Genomic DNA, 20,994 nt, shown 5'->3' with positions numbered 1-20,994 from the left:
CAACTTTTTTGGCACCAGGGACTGTTTTCATGGAAGACAATTTTTCCACGGACCTGGGTGGGGGGGATGGTTTCAGGATGATTCAAGTGCATTACATTTATTGTGCACTTTATTTCTATCATTATTACATTGTAGTATATAATGAAATAATTATACAACTCACCATAATGCTGAGAGGAGGCGGAGCTCAGGCGGTAATGTGAGCGATGCAGAGTTGTTGGGGAGTTGTAAATACAGATGAAGCTTTGCTCACTAGCACGCTGCTCACCTCCTGCTGTGTGGCGCGGTGCTTAACAGGCCACGGACCCTACTGGTCAGTGGCCCAGGGGTTGGGGACTGCTGATGTAAAGGCTCTGGCCAGCAAACAGTTACTTGACCAAAAAAGCCTGTAGATACAAAGTGGAAGGACACTTTTGGAGCACTGGAAACTAAGCAAGATCCTAAGTATTCCATCTGCAAATACTTTGTTGAGATGATATTTTGCTTGATGTCATAACATTGGGTTGACGGCAAGAATGAGTGTCACGCAGGCTTGATAAGACCAAATCTGCAAGTCAAAGTGAGTTTTATGTTTGACTGTACTTAGTTTTACCACTGCATGAAAGAAAAGAAGAATGTCATAAAGGCTACAGGTAGTTCAGAGAAGTTTTACTGGAAAAAGAAACAGAAAGAGTAAAAATATCTTAATGTACCATGGAAGAGAAAGAAATATTTCTTTTAAATAAAGATGACATCTGTTTAATTAGCCCAACACTCTTAAATTTTCTTACATTTATGTATCTAAAGAATACATAGGGAGTTCCATAGTGGCCTAGTGTTTAGGATTCTGGACTTTCACTGCTGTGACCTGGGTTCAGTCCCTGGTTGGGGAACTGAGATCCTGCAAGCCGTGCAACCAATAAATAAATAAATAAATATATACACACACATAATACAGTGTACAAAATTTAAATATCTCATATTTAATAAAAAGTTAAAATGCTGTATCAGAGGACAGAACCATTTGTCTCACACACCTGTTTAATCCGTCTTATTATTATTACTAATTGCCACTATTAGTTCTACTGATGTTCTATTTAATAATAGCGTTTCTGTAACGGAAAAGTAAACAATACAGAACGGTAAGTAATTTCAAATACCTATTTTTCATATTTTTATGTTAAAGTAATAACACATTTTAGTATATATTATTATGGTTTGGGGAGTCTGGTATGGTAATGTCCTGGGTTGGCTCTCTTCTTTAGGCTTCAAGCGATCGTCAACTCCTGTGTCCTCAACTCCGCCTTCCCTGGAGTACGATTCTCCTTCTTCACTCCGGGAGGACCAATCCATTAAACCCAGCCTCTAAGGTGGGCAGAGTCAGGGCCTGGTGTCAGCCTGTGCCTGCGAACTCCCACTACCGATGGGGCGCGGGATTAGCGGTTGCCGTAGGCGGCGGGCCGCGCAGGTACTCAGGTTTCACCACTCCGGACTACATTTTCCACAGGCCACTGCGATCAGGCCCTCTTAGCCTGGGACTACATTTCCCAAAGGCCGCCGGGGCAATCTAGACCTCTTCCTTTCCCCCTATCGTTTGTGATTGTTGGCGCGGCAGCGAGCTGTGGACTTCTGTAAGGAAAAAGTCAGAGCCCGGCCTCGGGGGAGAGCTCTGCAGACTCGGACCAGCACCACCGGGTAACTGGGTTCCGGGAAGGGAAGCAGTGAGTGCGGGGCGTGCGGGCCGGTTCGGACCCCGGACCCTGCCAGGCGGGCAGTGGGAGGGTGGACGAGGCGCTCTTGGCTTGGAGGCAGGGCTGCTCCAGTCAGGGGAGGGAGGGTAATTTGTGAGAGAGAGTGCGGGTGTGAGTCCGCGAAGACTGGAGCCAGGACCTCCCTGTGAACTTGGATTCTCAGCTGAGAGGTGTGCCACTGGGACCCGTGTTGCAGGTGCCTGCTGCCGCCTGCCCCATTCCCCTCCCAGCCACAAGGGTCTGCCCCAGACAGCTGGTCCCCAGAAGGAGGTCGGTTATTGAGCCCCTGTATGAAGTTTCCCGGCAGGAAGGCACATAATTGATCTGGAGATTGGAATTTTAGAGCAGGAAAAATGACTTCCAAGGATCTGTTGTTCAAATTACTTTTCCAGTGATGATTTTATATAAAAAAAGAGAATAAGATGATATTGGCTCTAAACATTTACATCAGTCTCCGTATTGCTTAGAAAGAACGAGATTCAACCTTTGTGAATTATTGTAGCTTTGCATCTTATTGCAGAATGGTGCCTCTCTCTGTAATTTCTACGGAGAAATTAAAGGGGAAATTTAAATGTCAGAGACTATTTTCTGCTATATTTTAAAAGAAGAGTTGCATTCCTAAGGCCAGGCTCTAAATGTTTTAGATAGAATACAAGACAGCTTGTCATTCTGATTGCTGATTCATGGATTTGTTGGAATGCGCATGTGGATTGCATCTCTGTGAACAGTTATTTTAAATATGTCAGAATTGTCCCTAGAAGATTTCCTAAAGAAAAGCTGATTCCAATCAATTAAAAAAAAAAAAAAAAAGCATGCCAGAGATAAGCAAAAATTGGAAACAAAGTTTTACTTTTATAAAAATGAGGGAGTTCCCTGGCACTCCAGTGGTCAGGACTCAGCCCTTTCGCTGGCAAGGCCTAAGTTCAATCCTTGGTTGGGGAACTAGGATCCCGCAGGCTGTGCTGCGCGGCCAAAACAAACAAAAAAGGCGATACTTCCAAGTTAGTTGTCAGATTGAGCAAATAAAAATACAGAATGTTCATTAAAAATAAAAATAAAAATGAAATAAGAGGCATGTAATGTTCTTAAATAGCTAACCCGTGTTAAGCAATTATTCTATTCTAGTACGTGTTTTAATTGAATTTTCTTCTTATTCTGCAAGATAACCATATGTAGTAGCTGATATTCTTATCCCTATTTTAATGATGAGAAAACTGAGCCACTGAGATGTTTGTAAATGTCAGATCAATATCACCTATATTTTCCTTCTCAGGTGGTTTGATCTTATCCTGAAGCCACAAAGGAAGTTCTGGTTTGGGTGATATGGTCTCTTTTTTGGTTAGAATGTAGGAATGGAGGGAGGAGAATCTGTTCACAACAGAACTGTGCAGCCCAATCTTACCATCCACATGAGCCTTCCCAAAATGGAGGCTTAGCCAGAAAACCTACGGAAGTGTCTGATTCTGGCTTCACTGAAGAAGTGCTGTTGTTCTGCAACCAGCTGTTTACAGCTTGGTTCACTGGGTTTAGATTTATCCGGAATCCCTCTGTTCTTCCACAAAATGTTATGTGAGGGCGGTTGTGTCATAGTTTGGAAGCTGAAATGGGGGGACAAGTTTTATTGGCTGAAGTTATGGGGAAACACTAAAGCCTCCTTTTCGTCTCTCAGCTCTGAATTTTCTAGAATTTGAACCCTTCGGATAGAAGAAGCCCAAGGAAGACTGATCAGTCCTTACATTTCTGATAACATGGCCCAAGTAAGTTGTTGTTTCTCCTTGAAATACTGGGATTTTTAGATTACATAGATAATTGTCATTCATTAACCTACAGTGTTCTTCCTAACAGAGCACCATCTAATTACCCGCTTCCTGATTCCTCCTAGTGAAACAGTGCCAAATAACTGCTTCCTCCTTATGAGATGTCCTTTTCTAATTGGTGCTCATGAATTCACTGAGCAAATTACTGAACAGGTCCTATGTGATATGTCTTTGCTGAAGGGCTGTGATGGAGCAGTGAAAATATGAAGTCCCACGAGAAAATTATTTGAGCTTCTTATGTCAGTCTCTGGTTTGGTGGGTTCGAGATACTGGCCTCATTTTTACCATACATCAGAAAATTAAACATTTTTCACAGACCTGATAAGATGGGATTTTGTATTGATTGGTCTCAGTCTTAATATGATGAGCTCACATGCTCTGTGAGGCTTTTAGGGACACATTAGAGATGTGATTGTGACATGGAAACATTGATAGCACGGTTCTTGCCAGGTGATGCCTGAGAGAGTGGTACTAGGTCAGTTTTGTTGTGGAATGGGACCTGCTGGACTTGGGTGACTTACTTTTTTTTTTTTTTTTTTTTGCGGTACGTGGGCCTCTCACTGTTGTGGCCTCTCCCGTTGCGGAGCACAGGCTCCGGACGCGCAGGCTCAGTGGCCATGGCTCATGGGCCCAGCCGCTCCGCGGCATGTGGGATCTTCCCGGACCGGGGCACGAACCCGTGTCCCCTGCATCGGCAGGCGGACTCCCAACCACTGCGCCACCAGGGAAGCCCGGGTGACTTACTTTTGATTCTGAATCATCTGCATTATTATCCACTAACTGAAGAACAGGCAAAGTGTTGAGTGAGGAATGCTGCATGACAATGTACTAATAAGCATATTATCGTAAGTAGTAGGTTAACATAGATTACCAGAACTGGGGAAACCTGGGGCATTTGGTCCAATCTCATATAAATATAAAATAATTACAAACCCTGATATTTGTATCCCTGAGATGTACTTTTATGCCATCATGAAAAATATATTTATCAATACAAGGAAAAATGCTTATGGTATGATCTGACATAATGATCTCGAAGCTTGAGGAGTTAACAAAGTTGTATAATATCTGTTTTCTAAAATAGAGATTTTTGTGCTTGAAAAAAACCCCAAACCTTTTCTCTTAAAGGGAAAATAACGTAGAGACTAATAGTTCTTGAGAATGTATTGGGGCACCTAGCAGGCAGTGTCTTTGTGTATACTCTTATTTAACGAAGAAACTTGGATTATTTTATCCATTTCCCAATAGCTCTGGAGTATTGTGGTATGCCACAATGTAACAGGAAATTTTGTCCATAGCAAGGATTCTTCTAGAACATGAAGATATTCTGCTTCATTTACTTTTTTAAAAAATTTTATTGAAGTATAGTTGATTTACAGTGTTGTGTTAATTTCTGCTATACAGCAAAGTGACTCAGTTATACATATATATATATTCTTTTCATATTCTTTTCCATTATGATTTATCACAGGATATTTATAATTCCCTGTGCTATATGGTAGGACCTTGTTGTTTATCCATCCTATATATAATAGTTTGCATCTGCTTCCTTTACTTCTTATATCATGAGCCTCCAGCCTACTTGATTGCTCTATTATTGCTACTTTGTTACATTGGAACTCTTTATTTCCTCTCCTTTCATCTTGAAAACATTTTCTTTCTTTTTTTTCTTTTTTTTAATTTTTTTATTTTTGCCTGCCTCGGGTCTTAGCTATGGCTACATTTCCTTTAATTTCACCAGAAATGTGTGGGTTTGCAGTTTCAGGGATCAGTGACATTCAGGGATGTGGCCATAGCCTTCGCTCAGCAGGAGTGGGAGAGTCTGGATTCTGCTCAGAGGGATGTGGACAGAGATGTGATGTTGGAGAACTATAGGAACTTGGTCTCTCTGGGTAAGTTTACATCTCTCAAATAAATTAGAATCTTTTCCCTGAAATACTTTCTTCGTTGTACATTTTAGGGCTGTCTTAAGAAGTGAATGTAATTTCTTCTCCCTGTTCTCAAAGAAGTAGTTTGAGCTTTGTTAGGTTGGAACTGATGAAATGGCAGGATTAGAATCCTGGGGTGTTCTATAAATATTGACAAAGGTCAGATTTCCTGCTGTGTTTATGCCCAAAATGGTGAGCCCACCTGCAGGCAAAACAGCTAGACAAAGGTTCTGATTTGTTCCATCTGAAGAGCCTGTGCAATTTATTTAGTGGTGCATTAGATAAACATAAATTATTTAAAGCTGAAATTACATCATTTTATTTCTTCCAAAACAATTTACCTGATTTTGTAGTTAAAATTTATAATCCATGAGCTTTGCATTTAGGATTAAATGAATTGTAAATATAGATGTCTCAGGAAACTTTCTTTTTTCCCTTAGAAAAATAACAATAATAATGTTGATAACTCACATTGTTCTAACTATGTACCAGTCACTACTTTAAGCTCTTTATAAACATAGTACTTCATAAGGTGATTGTGGGGGGAAAAATCAGTTGATACAAATCAAATACAAATATATGTAATCATTTTAGATGAGAATGCTGAAGCACAGTGAGTTTGAGTTATCCAAGGTCGCAGAGCTAGTACATGGCAGAACCAGGAATTTGAACCCAGGTGCTCTGGGTCCACAGTCTTTGTTCTCAGTTACAATGTCATGCTTTCTGTCAAGACACAGAAGGTAGGTAGGTAGGTAAGTAGATAGGTAGATAGATTTCACTTAAAATAAGACCTTTCCCCTCCTATCTGGATTCTTGAATCCTCTTGCCATTCTCTTCTCTGTAGTACTTAGCAGTCATTTTGACCTTTAGTTTATTACAAATTTAACACAAGCTTAAGGTATTTTTGAATTCATCTTTTATTTCTCATTATATGGCATTCTTATCTTGTGAGCACGTCATTCCTGTTCTAAACCACATGAGATTACCTTATTGGAACAATGGAAAGAGCCCTGGATGATAGTGAAGAAAGATCAAGGGAGACAATACACAGGTGAGTAAGAGTATGTTGGGTAGAGAAGCCATCACTGCTGGAAACAGCCCATGTGGTCAGGGAGTAGGCACATCTCTGAGAGGTTGTTTGGAAGACCCTTCCAAGGCCTGAGACTTGGGGGAAAGATGAATATCTCACCAAATTTTCCAACCCTTTACCAGTTTTAACTTCACTCTCATCATATTTCCCAGTCACTTTATTAGGCTTATTCTCTTTCCCAGTGTAATACTTCAGCTGTGTTTTTTTTAATTTTTGAGTTTTATTTATTTTTTTATACAGCAGGTTCTTACTAGTTATCCATTTTATACATATTAGTGTACATATGTCAATCCCAGCCTCCCAGTTCATCCCACCACCACCACCACCCCGGCCACTTTCCCGCCTTGGTGTCCATACATTTGTTCTCTACATCCGTGTCTCTATTTCTGCCCTGCAAACCGGTTTCAGCTGTGTTTTTAATTTGACTGCGTTCACCTCCTCTTTTGCATTTAGATTTATTTATATATTCTGAGGTGGTGGTAATTGGACAGAGATAAGAACAAGAAGTAAGGGCTTAGGCCATATGATTATGTAGAACATTCCAGGCAGAGTGAACAGCAAATGTAATTTCCTTGAGGTGGAAGTGAGCTTTGTGTGCTTCAGAAGCAATAGCAGAGTCAAACATAACTAATGAGGAGAGAGTAACAAGAAAAAAGGGAGAACGTTAGAAAGGGCCAGGTTATATATTTGTTAATTATCAGGAATTTGGATTATTTTCTGCAAGTGACTAGAAGCCATGATCTAATTTATGTTTTTCCAACTTTAATTTTTTTAAATGTCTATTAAATACAAGATAGAAACCAAACAACACGTTAAAATATACAGCTTAATGAGTTATTATAAGGCAGATATCCACATAACCATCGCCCTGAGCAGAATAAAACATTTTTTTAAAAATAATTTCAGGCTTACAGAAAAGTTGCAAATTATACAAAGAATGTTCACATTGCTCTTCACTCAGAATCTGCCCTTTGGAACTCAGGGAAGGTCATGGCGGCTGGAGTCTTGCCTACAAGAAATGGGGGATAAAAAGGCTTCTGTGTTCAGGAGCCCCACAGGGTCCTCAGTTTCATTATCAGTGAATTCTTTTTGTAATAGTGTCTTTTAATAATATCTTAATTCATTTCTTTTGTCTAGGGATTTGTTTTCTGTTTTTTGTTTTTTGTTTTTTGAAGTCGGTTCCTACTGTGTGCCAGAGGGTTATAGCTCTGTGCTGAATGAAACAGGGGTTGGGCTTGCTCTTGGGGAGTGCATTAGTTGTCTACTGCTGTATGACAAACTACCACAAACTTAGTAGCTTAAAACTACACTTATTTATTATCACATAGTTCTATAGATCAGAAGTTCAGCATGTGATGGCTAAATCGAGGTACCAGCTATGACTGCAGTTCTTTAGGGCATGGGGTCCTCTTCCCAGCTCCCTGGTTATTGGCAGAATTTATTTTCTTCTTACACTTTCCATGTGGCCCCCCTCCATCTTCAAGCCAGCAGCTGGCAAGTCTTGTCCTTCTCACACTTTGAACGTCTCTGATTCCCCTTCTGCCCTGAGCCAAGAGAAAGCTCTTTGAAGGGCCTTTCCAGAGAATCCAGATAATCTCCTTATAGTAAATCAACTAGTTAGTAAACTTGATTATATACCATTTTCCATGTGATGTATCATCTTCATAGGCATGATGAGGGCAAAGGACATGAAGGCCAAAATGCTGTCTACCAGAGGGAGGCTTGGGAGAAATAAAAATCATAACAAAGAGAAATAATTATGCAATTGAAAACAGGTCGGAATGGCAGGAATGAAGCGTTAGGACAGAAAATAAAGGCGTGGACATCCTTAGACAAGTTCAGCAGTTTCCAGTATTCCTGATAAGTGACATTTTACCTTAAACATATACAGGATGAGAGAGTTACAGTCTGCAAACGACACATGCCAAAGGATTTTTGGGAGTTGACGCCACCTGCAGATGGAACCAAAAGATGAGAAAATTTGTGACACATTCCAGGTGCTGAAGGGGGAAGTGAGGTAAATAGGGAACAAAAGAAAGGAATTATGACTTGATATGAGGCCTGATAGGTAAGCAGAGACCATATTATTCATGGAAAGATACATGGATTCTATCCTAAGTGTAAAGAGAAACGACTGGGGGTGGGTGGGGGGGGGGGAGGGGGGGATGAAATTTCATCTATACCAGAAGCATTTGTTAGAAATGTTGAAAATATTAGTGCCCAGGAACGTCCCCTGTGTATTCTGATTCATGGGGCCTGGGATGGTCCTTGAACATCAATTTTTGTTTTTTTTTTTTTTGCGGTACACGGGCCTCTCACTGTTGTGGCCTCTCCCATTGCGGAGCACAGGCTCCGGACGCGCAGGCTCAGCGGCCATGGCTCATGGGCCCAGCCGCTCCACGGCATGTGGGATCCTCCCAGACCGGGGCACGAACCCGTGTCCCCTGCATCGGCAGGCGGACTTTCAACCACTGCGCCACCAGGGAAGCCCTGAACATCAATTTTTTAACAAACTCTTCAAAGATTCTTATCCACATCTAAAGATCAGAAATGAAGCCTATGTTATTAATCACCAGCCTTCCTATTTTACATAAACTCTCATTCATCTCTGCATTCTTCCTTGACCTTTTTTTTTTTTTTTTGGCTTTCTTAACAGTATTTTAGTATTACCTAGGTTATTTATTTTTAATGGATTCTCTTCAATTTGTCTCTTTTACTCTATTGAAATCCAGTTTTTCTTATATAGGAAAACAAAATATTGGGGGTTTTTTAATTTTCTTTCAGAATTTCAGTTGAAGGATGAGACAATCAGCTATAAAGAAATGCTCACCTACGAAAAATTTGCATCTTTCACTCTGCATCAGAGAAATCTTCATAGAGAGAAACCATTTGAATGTCAGAAATGTGGGAAGACTATCTGTCAAGTCTCAAAGCATGTTCAACATGAAAGAATATGTTCTAGTGAAAAAACCTACCAATGTAAAGAATGTGGGGAGAACTTTAGTAATGGACATCAGCTCACTGTACATCAGAGGCTGCATGTTGGTGAGAAATCCTATAAATGTAAGGAATGTGGGAAAGCTTTTATTAAAGGCTCAGCCTTCGTTAAGCATGGAAGAACTCATACTGGTGAGAAACCATATGCAGGTGAGGAATGTGGGAAGACCTTTAGCAGTAGCCATCAATTTACATCAGAGTCTGCATCCTGGTAAGAAACCATATGAATGTGGGGAATGTGGAAAAGCTTTTTATAGTAGCTCATACCTTGTTCAGCGTCAATGAATCCATAATGGTGAGAAATCCTATGAATGTAAGGAATGTGGGAAAGCTTTTATAGTGTATGGAAAGCTTATTCGGCATCAGAGTATTCATACTGGTGAAAAACCCTATGAATGTAAAGAATGTGGGAAGGCCTTTAGTACTAGCTCCCCCCCTTGTTAAACATCAAAGAATTCATACAGGTGAGAAACCCTATGAGTGTAAGGAATGTGGCAAGGCCTTTACTGTATGGACAACTTACTAGACATCAGAGTATTCATACTGGTGAGAAACCCTTTGAATGCAAGGAATGTGTAAAGACCTTTAGACTTAGTTCATTTCTTTCTTTTTTTTTTTTTTTTTTGCGGTATGCGGGCCTCTCACTGTTGTGGCCTCTTCCGTTGCGGAGCACAGGCTCCAGATGCGCAGGCTCAGCGGCCATGGCTCACGGGCCCAGCCGCTCTGCGGCATGTGGGATCTTCCCAGACCAGGGCACGAACCCATGTCCCCTGCATCGGCAGGCGGACTCTCAACCACTGCGCCACCAGGGAAGCCCTTAGTTCACTTCTTAATGCACATCAGAGAATTCATGCAGGGGTTAAGCCCTATGGATGCAAGAAATGTGGGAAAGCCTTTAGTTGTGTCTCATACCTTGTTCAACATGAAAGGCTTCATACGGGTGAGAAACCCTATGAGTGTAAGAAGTGTAGCAAGGCCTTTAGTACTGGCTTATACCTGGTTCAGCATCAGAGAATTTATACTGGTGAGAAATGCTATGAATGTCAGGTATGTGGCAAAGCTTTTATTAGTCGCCATCAACTTACTGTGCATCAGAGGGTTCATACTGATGAGAAACCCTATGAATGTAAGGAATGTGGAAAAACTTTTAGTCGTGCCTCATACCTTGTACAACATGGGAGAATCCATACTGGTGAGAAACCCTGTAAGTGTAAGGAATGTGGGAAGGCCTTTAGTTCTGGCTCTTACCTCATTCAGCGTCAAAGAATTCATACTGGTGAGAAATCCTATGAATGTAAGGAATGTGGGAAAGCCTTTACTGTGTATGGACAACTTATTGGGCATCAGAGCGTTCATACAGGTGAGAAACCCTTTGAATGTAAGGAATGTGGAAAGACCTTTAGATATAGTTCAGCCCTTAAAGCACATCAGAGAAACCATATGGGTGTAAAGCCCTAAGAATTTAAGGAATTTAGGAAGTCCTTTTTGTATGGCTTAAACATTGTTCAGCATCAGAGAATTTGTGCTGGTGAGAAACTTTTGAATATAAAATATGTTGGTAGGCCTTTAGAAAATATTCTCATCTTTCTTTTATTACACAATTCATGATGGGAATTCCCTGCTGGTCCAGTGGTTAGGACTCCATGCTTTCACTGCTGAGGGCTCAGGTTTGATCCCTGGTAGGGGAACTAAGATCCCAGAAGCCGCGAGGTGTGGCCAAAAAAGAAAAAAAAAATTCATAATGTAATTCAGAAAACATAAGAAAGCCTTAATTTGTCATTCCTGTGTTTACATTATCAGAATATCATCACCACACTGGTGGCCAATTCAGAAAAGGTGGGAAACATTATTAATGCTTACAGCATTGATAGCATGAAATTTTATGACATGTTCTAATATGATTGAATAAGTGAATTGAAAAACCTTCCAGTTGCTTTTAAATCATTTGGAACTTCAGATAATTCATCCTAATTTTTAAAACCCAGTTAATGTGATACATATTGGAAAGCCTTTAGCCATATCACGCATGTTAACACGCATCATTGTTATTCTACACCTAACAACCTGTTTGACACTAGGCACCATACTTTTCATCTCAGGGCATTGTTTTAAAATGGTGATGATAATAGAACCTACGTAGTTGTAAAAACCTGTGCTCAATAGTCATTAGTTTTATTATTATCATATTTTTTAAACTGCTAGTGAAATTTTGAGAGTAAGACCCTACAGGTGTAATTAATTTAGAGATGTCCCTCTCTCCATATATCCATTTTAGAATTTTAGATAAATCTTCCTGGATAAAACTTTGTAGAAAGAAAGAAACATGAGAGGATATTCATTTAGAACTCGTCTCTTAAGTTGAATCAGACAATTCATGAAAGTTACCCAGCCTTTTAATGTGTGTGCCTGTAATCCACATTCTTTGTCCAAAATTCAGTATGCGATAGAAATTAATAATAGGATAGAAAAAAATAAACTGTCCACTTGGAAATTTCTTTTGCAACTTTTAAAATGGAAATTTCAACATAGAGAAAAGTAGAAGGAATGGTAACACTGCCGACATCTTTGGTAATATTTTGCCTTATTTATTTTATCTCTATCTCCTTCTCTCTATCTTGTACGTGTTATTTCTGCAGGTAAGAGGAAGTTGTAGACTTCACCCCTAAATATTAATCTTTTGCTCGAGTCCTGCCTTTTTTTTTTTGAATTTTATTTTATCTTTATATGGAAGGTTCTTATTAGTTATCCATTTTATACATCTTAGTGTGTACATGTCAATCCCAATCTCCCAATTCATCACACCACCACCCCACCCCCCGCCACTTTCCCCCCTTGGTGTCCATACGTTGGTTCTCTATATCTGTGTCTCTATTTCTGCCCTGCAAACCAGTTCATCTGTACCATTTTTCTAGGTTCCGCATATATGCGTTAATATACGATATTTGTTTTTCTCTTTCTGACTTACTTCACTCTGTATGACAGTCTCTAGATCCATCCATGTATCTACAAATGACCCAATTTCGTTCCTTTTTCATTCCTATATTTTCTTTTAGGAGTTTTACGGTTTCTGGTCTTATATTTAAGTGTTTAATCCATTTTGAGAATATTTTTGTATACAGTGTGAGAAAATTTTCTAACTTCATTCTTTTACATGCAACTGTCCAGTTTTCCTGGGACCACTTATTGAAAAGACTGTCTTTTCCCCTTTGTATATTTTTGCCTCCTTTGTCAATAGATTCATTGACCATACGTGCATGGGTTTATTTCCAGGCTCTCTATTCTCTTCTGATTTTGTGTCTGTTTTTGTTCCGGTACCATATGTTTTCATAACTGTAGCCTTGTAGTATAGTCTGAAGTCAGGGAGTGTGATACCTCCAGATTTGTTCCTTTTTCTCAAGATTGTTTTGATTATTTAGGGTCTTTTATGGTTCCATATAAATTTTAGGATTATTCTAGTTTCGTGAAAAACGTCATGTGTATTTGGAGAGGGATTGTATTAAATCTGTAGATTGCTTTGGGTAGTATGGACATTTGAATAATATTAATTCCTACAATCCATGAACACCAGATATCTCCATTTCTTTATATCATCTTCAATTTCTTTCATCAGTGTTTTATAGTTTTCAGAGTATACATCTTTCACCTTCTTGGTTTTCTCCTAGGTATTTTATTCTTCTTGATGTGATTTTAAGTGGAATTGTTTTCTTGCTTTCTCTTTCTGATAGAAAAGCAACTGATTTCTGTATATTAATCTTGTATCCTGAAGCTTTACTTAATTCATTTATTAGTTCTAATAGTGTTTTGATGAAGACTTTAGGGTTTTCTATATATAGTATCGTATCTACAAGTAGTGACAGTTTTACTTCTTCTCTTCCAATTTGGATGACTTTTATTTCTTTTTCTTGTCTATTGCTGTGGCTAGGACTTCCAATACTTTGTTAAATAGAAGTGGCAAGAATGGGCATTCTTGTCTTATTCCTGATTTTAGAGGAAAAGCTTACAGCTTTTCACTATTGAGTATGATATTAGTGTGGGTTTGTCATAAATGGCTTTTATTATGTTGAGATATGTTCTCTCTATACCAACTTCGATGAGAGTTTTTTTTAATCGTGAATGAATGTTGAATTTTGTCAAATGCTTTGAGATGATCGTGATTTTTATCCTTTGTTTTGTTAATGTGGTTTATCACATTGATTGATTGATTGATTTGCTGGTATTGAACTATCATTGCATCCCTGGAATAAATCTCACTATATCATGGTATATGATCCTTTTTATATATTGTTTGCTAATATTTTGTTGAGGATTTTTGCATCTATATTCATCAGAAATATTAGCCTGTAATTTTCTTTTTTTTTGTAGTGTCTTTGTCTGTCTTTAGTATCAGGGTAATGATTGCCTCATAGAATGAATTTGGGAGTGTTCCCTCCTCTTCAGTTTTTTGGAATAGTTTGAGAAGGATAGGTGTTAGCTCTTCTTTATATGTTTGGTAAAATTCCCCTGTGAAGCCATCCAGTTCTGGACTTTTTTTTTGCTGGGAGTTTTTTGATTACTGATTTAATTTCACTACTAGTGATTGGTCTGTTCAGATTATCTCTTTCTTCCTGATTCAGTTTTGGAAGAGTGTTTGTATCTCTATGATATTGGTTGTAATCTCTCTTCTTTCATTTCTAAGACCAGGAACAAGGTATGGATTTCTGGTCACACCACTCTTATTCTTATTTTGTTTTTGTTTTTGTTTTTGCGGTACGCGGGCCTCTCACTGTTGCTGCCTCTCCTGTTGCGGAGTACAGGCTCCGGACACGCAGTCTCAGCGGCCATGGCTCACGGGCCCAGCTGTTCCGCGGCATGTGGGATCTTCCCAGACCAGGGCACAAACCCGTGTCCCCTGCATCGGCAGGCGGACTCTCAACCACTGCGCCACCAGGGAAGCCCTCTTATTCTTATTTTATATTGAATTCTAGCCACTAATAAGGCAAGACAAGAAATAAAATGTGTACAGATTGGAATGGAAGAAATACAGCTGTCTACATCTTCAGATGACATGATGGTCCATGTATTAGTTTTCCAGGACTGTCTGGCAAAATACCACTGTCTGGGTAGCATAAACAACAAAAATTTATTTTCTCACTATTCTGGAAGCTGGAAATCCAAGGTCTGGAAGCTGGAAATCAGGTCTTATTTTTCCTAATTTCTCTCTCCTTGGCTTGTAGATAGCCACTTTTTTGCTATGTCCTCAAATGGCCTTTTCTCTGTGCAAGTGCGTCCTTGGTGTGCTTCTCTCTGTGTGACCTAATCACCTCCTCTTATAAGCACACCAGTCAGATTGGATTAGGGCCTAAACTAAGAGCCTCATTTTAACTTCATTACCTCTTTCAGGCCTTATCTCCAAATACAGTCACATTCTAAGGTTGTGGAGGTTAGCACTGAATTTTTTATTTAATAAATTTATTTATTTATTTTGGGCTGCATTGGGTCTTTGTTGCTGCACACAGGCAGGGGCTACTCTTCGTTGTGGTGCACAGGCTTATTGCGGTGGCTTCTCTTGTTGCAGAGCACAGGCTCTAGGTGTGCGGGCTTCAGTAGTTGTGGCACGCGGACTCAGTAGTTGTGGCTCGTGGGCCCTACAGCACAGGCTCAGTAGTTGTGGCGCACAGGCTTAGTTGCTCGTGGCATGTGGGATCTTCCCAGACCAGGGATCGAATCCATGTCCTCTGCATTGGCAGGCAGATTCTTAACTGCTGCGCCACCAGGGAAGTCCTTAGCACTGAATTTTGAGGGAACACAATTCAAACCTGTAACAGTGTACATAGAAAGTCCCAAGGAATTTGCAATACTTCTAAACCTAGTAAGTGAGTTCAGCAAAGTTGCAGGACATAGGATCAACACACAAAAATTAATAACATCTCCATATACTAACAACAAACATGAGAACATTGAAATTAAAAATGCAGCCCCATTGGCAGTCACTCCAGAGACTTAAAATACTTGGGTAGAAATCTAACAAAACAAATGCAGGATATGTATGCTGAAATTTACAAAACCTAAGGAAACATATCAAAGAGATCTGAATAAATGGACAAATATACTGCATTTATGGATTGGATAAACATAGTAAAAATGTCAATTGTTTCTTAAGTGACCTAGAGCACTAACACAATTCCTATCAAAATCTCACAGATTTTTTGTTGATATAAACACACTTATTCTAAACTGTACATGGAAAGTAAAGGACCTAGAAGAGCTCAAACAGTTTTGGGTTTTTTTTTTTCTGGCTGCACTGTGTGGCTTGTGGGATCTTAGTTCCCTGACCAGGGATTGAACCTGGGCCCTTGGCAGTGAAAGCACCGAGTCCTAACCACTGGACTGCCAGGGAATTCCTGTTAAAACAGTTTTTAAAAAGAATAAAGCGGGATTGTTTTAAGATGCAGATTTTATTATTATTCAGGAATGGTAATATTTCTCTTTTGGCATGGGAATGTAGGTGTGTACAAGTTGACAGGGAGAAAGGAGTATACCAGGATTATGGGCTAAGCAGATGGTGAGCTTTAGAAAACATAATAGAATCCCTAATATCAAGGGAAGAAAAGCAGTAGATCTCCTGTGTCAAATTTCTTCTTTAGGAGAGGCAATCCATGGGTGCTGCTGGAGTGGCAGGTTTAGTGTCCAGTGTGAAGTTGTCTTTGGTGCAGGTGACAAAGTCATCTCCACCAGTGAACTCCTGGGCTGGGGCGACATCATCTGGTAGGGGACACTCGGTATCCTCTTTAAGTGGACACCCACTCAAGCTGGTGTGGGTCTTGATTTTATGGCTCTAAGGTGTTACCAGGCTAAGAGGTTGGAGCTCCAGTATAGCCTGTAGACAGGCCCTCTAATTTGGCCAGTTATTATAAGCCCTTTGCCTCAGTTGTTGGTTTGGTTGGTGACAGGCAAGCTGGCAAGGTCTTTGGATCACAGGGCTTGTATTAGCCAAGGTTGATGGCAAGTAGACCTCATTGTTTATCAATGGTGAAACAATGGTTGAAACAATGGCTTATTTAAAGAGTCTACACCAATGAAAGCACCCAGACCAGTGAGAAATGAGACCAGCAGTCAAAAGTGTGTACAGCTGCAATTGATGTGCTGTTTTTATTTTCTTTTCTGGTGGAAGTTTAGGTTCAGATGGGTCCCCAGAGAATATGCACCCTCAATCTGGCCTCTAGCCCTTATAGAATGGGGACAATAGTGACAATTTGTAAAGATAGATTAAGGCCTGGGGCAAAAGAGAAACCCATTTAGGCTCAATTTTCTGGACTAGAATTTGAATTGTCTCAAGCAGACCCTTATGTCTCTCAGTTAACCTGGCTATGTGAGACTTATCAGAAACATGGAAGTCCTATTGAAAAGCTTTACCAGACACCCAGTATTGTGTATTCTGGGAACTCAAATGTGTACCTTGATTTTTATCGTAATGTCTATGACTCCAAAGGGAATAAAGGGAATAAGGTGTGTCCTGGCAAGGTTGCATGTGGTCTTAGTATATGTAGAGACACGTGATTTTGATTTATATTTTGGATATCTCTGAGGCAAGAGATTCCCAGAGTTTTTTTACCCTGATGGGGGCAATGGCCCAACAGTTTGTAATAAATGAAATGATTGGGCCATTTGTTGGCTGGGACATTTAGTGCTAAAATGACTGCCTGAAGTTCAGTCAGTTGTATTGATCCATAGGTCCTAACCTTTATCAGGGTCATCCTGACTAAGGAATGAAAGTAGCAACATTCCACTGATTAAAAAAAACAATGAAAACCATCGATTTTTATGATGGTTCATAGTGTCATTTGTACAGTTTATGAAATCACATTGCTGTTCATTCAGTTAATCCCAAGGGGCTCTCCAGGTAGCCAAAGGGTCTGGAGCAAGAGTGACTTCGTCCAGCACTATGGCATCTGGCAAGGGACTGAGGAAAGGTGATACCACCCCCTCCTGGAGGTAAAATATACCAGAGATTCCAGGTTTGGCTCCATCTTGTCTTAAGGAGGTCTCAGTAGCCATGCCAACCTTGTGGGGTACTGTTCCCATGACCTAATGCCTAATTGGCATCTGGGTATGAAGGGTCACAGGCTCAAGGTCTGTGAGAACCTCTGTTTCCAGGAGAGCTCAGTACATAGTCAGTCATTTTGTTTCAGTGCTGTATAGCAGAGGCCAAGAGGGGCATCTTCTTGCTTCAGAAGCTCTTGACCAACTTATGGCCATTATAGGTGGTTCAGAAACTCCAGGACACATGAGAAGAGGTTGCCATGGCATCAACAGTGAAATAATCTTGGAGGGCACTAACAGATATGCCTGTTGATTTAAATTTGACATATTTTAGAGCCTTTGTTGGAGGGGGTCCCATTTGAGGGGAGTCATCCTACCTAGTGTTAAGGGTTACATGATGATAAGGGTTATATAGCTACAGTAAATAGGATAACATGATATTGATGCAGGGATTAAAAACATAGGTCAGGGAATTCCCTGGTGGCACAGTGGTTAAGAATCTGCCTGCCAATGCAGGGGACACAGGTTTGAGCCCTGGTCTGGGAAGATCCCACATGCCGTGGAGCAACTAAACCCATTTGCCACACTACTCACACTCTAGAGCCTGTGTGCCACAACTACTGAAGCCCATGCACCTAGAGCCCGTGCTCCACAACAAGAGAAGCCACCACAATGAGAAGCCCACGCACTGCAACGAAGAGTAGCCCCCACTCGCCACAACTAGAGAAAGCCTGTGCACAGCAATGAAGACCCAACGCAGCCATAAATTAATTAATTAATTAAAAAAAATAGGTCAATAGAACTATTCTGTTCTGAACCATTCTGAGAATCCAGAAATAGACCCAAACTTACCAAGTGATTTTTGACAAACCAACTAAATCAAGTAAATGAAGGCAGGGAAGTCTTTTCAACAAATAATACTGGAGCAATTGAACATCCATAGGCAAAAGAAATTAACATCAATCTAACCTCATGCCTTAAACAAAAATGAACTCAAGGTGGATCACGACTGAAATATAAAATATAAATGTATGAATAATTTAGTAGGAAACAGAAGAAAACTGTCAGAACTGATGGCTAGGTGAAGGTGGTTTATGTTTTTTTTAAACACATTAAACAAAAGAAAAGGTATCAGAAAAAGGATCTCGGTTTCCATATTTAAAAACTAGGAAAAGAGAAAAGCAAAGAAAGGAGAAGAAATAATATAATCTAAATGGAAATCAATGAAGTAAACAGAATAAACTGCAGAGAAAGTCAGTGAAACCCAAAGCCTTAAAGAATAATAAAATAGGGACTTCCCTGGTGGTCCAGTGGGTAAGACTCCATGCTCCCAATGCAGGGGTCCTGGGTTCGATCCCTGGTCAGGGAACTGGATCCTGCATGCATGCTGCAACTAAGAGTTCGCATGCGGCAACTAAAGATCCCACATGCCACAATGAAGATCCCACATGCCGCAACAAAGACCTGGTGCAGCCAAAATAAATAAATATATATATATTTTTAAAAGCTATCAACAACAAATCTTTAAATAATAATAATAAAATAGACAAACCTCTAGCCAAGAGTTTATCAAATTAAAAAGAGTAAATACACAAATTACCAATATCAGGAATGAGAGAAGAGACACCAATACAGATGTCATCATATAAGATAACCCGCATAGCCCTACACCTATTTATGAAATTAAATTTGGAATTAGAAGCCTTCACACAAAGCAAACTTCAGGCATAAATGCTTCAGTGGTGAATTCTACTAAACATTTAGAGAAAAAAACATACCAATTCTACACAGACTATTCCAAAAAATTGGAAAGACATGCTTTCCAACTTACTCTGTGAAGGTAACATACCAAAACCAGACAAAAGCATTACAGGAAAACCATAGACCAATATCCTTCATTAACATAGATGCAGAACCTGAACAAAATTTTAGCAAATCAAACCCAACAATATAAAAAAGTAACATATCAAGAAAAAGTAATTTATACAAGAAATGCAGGGTTTGATATATGAAAATTAATGTAAAAAAGATAAAACATACAATTGTAGTTGGGGGATCTAAGATGGTCCCCCAAATTCCTACTTTCCAGTATTCTCACTCTTGTGTAGCCCTCTTACATTTTACTAGAGTTGACCTATATGAATCATAATATAGCAAAAGTGAGAGCAAATCACCTCCATTTTAGGTTATAAAAGACACTGGTTTCCTTCTTAGTGCATTCTCTTGCTCCTGGATCACTTGCTTTATTTGAGAGTATCCATCATGATCATTCCTATGGAGACCCACGTGGCAAGGAACTGAAGCCTCCTGTCAACAGAAGAAACCTTGGAATTGAATCTTGCAGCCTCAGGCAAGTGTTCAGAGACTACAACCCCAGTAGACAGCTTGCCTGCAATTCATAGCGGATATTGAACTCTAACTGCCTACCTAAACTGCTCTCAGATTAATGTAATTTTTCGGAAAAAAATGTAAACAAATATGTAGTGACAGACAGCAGATCAGTGGTTTCCTGCAGATGGATGAGTACAGAGGGAGAGATTACAAAGGGCTCAAGAAAAACCTTTAATTTCATAGGTAGAAATGTATCAAATTTTACATGTTAAATATGTGTAGTTTAGACTTGAGTAAGGCTGGAGTTTTTTAAGCTAAGAGATACTTAAAACTCATCATTCATTATTTTACTACGTTTTACTATTATCCATGCTTTAAGGTTATTTATATTTAATGTATCCCCGTATGGTAGAAACAGAATATGATGGTGTGCTACTACACATCTTGCCCTAATTTCACATTCACAGACATCATGTTATAGCTTGAAATTGACTGTGTGGTAAACACTACAACTCAGAGCTTGATTTATTGTTTCATGTGAAGATTTAAGAAAGTAGAGAGTATGTTAATAATTCAGATTAAACTTAAAGGTGTATTGTGTCTGTCATTTTCCGTTGGGTACAGCACAGAATTGCAAGGAAATATTCTTTCAGTACTCAAAAAATTTTACCCCATTAAGCAAATAAATTACTGACGTCATTGATAAATGACTGACATTCCAACAAATTTCTTTGCAGTTTCAATGTATTCCTGTTAATGAAAATAGAAATATCAACCAATGTTCATTTTAACAATAGGCAAAAGATATGAAAGGACATTTCACCAAAGAAGATATATGGGTGGCAAATAAACACATAAAAAATGCTCAAAATTATGAGTCATTACAGAAATTCAAGGTAAAACCACAAAGATTCTACTACTGCATGCCTATTAGAATAGCAAACATTAAAAACACTGATTATAGCAGTTGCTGGTGAACATGTGGAAGAACTGGAACTCTTTATTCAGTGCTGGGTGAAACACATATGGTATAGCTGCTTTAGAACACAATTTGGCAGTTTGCAAAATTTTTAAATATTCAT

General features: G+C 39.5%; 1 protein-coding gene across 1 annotated transcript; it reads left to right on the top strand.

The window, feature by feature from the left end:
* Nucleotides 1-1,533: 1,533 nt before the first annotated feature.
* ZNF30 (zinc finger protein 30) lies at nucleotides 1,534-20,507 on the top strand. The gene is given in 10 exon segments (XM_022586481.2): nucleotides 1,534-1,674; nucleotides 3,400-3,487; nucleotides 5,307-5,439; nucleotides 6,428-6,526; nucleotides 9,350-9,749; nucleotides 9,751-9,994; nucleotides 9,996-10,069; nucleotides 10,071-10,156; nucleotides 10,377-11,096; nucleotides 11,099-20,507. Coding segments are annotated over 9 exon segments (1,866 nt in total). The 5' UTR covers nucleotides 1,534-1,674; nucleotides 3,400-3,478; the 3' UTR covers nucleotides 11,200-20,507.
* Nucleotides 20,508-20,994: the final 487 nt, after the last annotated feature.

The sequence above is a fragment of the Delphinapterus leucas genome, chromosome 20 (genome assembly GCF_059928025.1).
Source record: "Delphinapterus leucas isolate spDelLeu-1000000601 "Yukka" chromosome 20, BTC_Dleu_Yukka2, whole genome shotgun sequence".
In the NCBI taxonomy this organism is placed as follows: Eukaryota; Metazoa; Chordata; class Mammalia; order Artiodactyla; family Monodontidae; genus Delphinapterus; species Delphinapterus leucas.
This window is presented reverse-complemented; position numbering and strand designations above follow the sequence as displayed.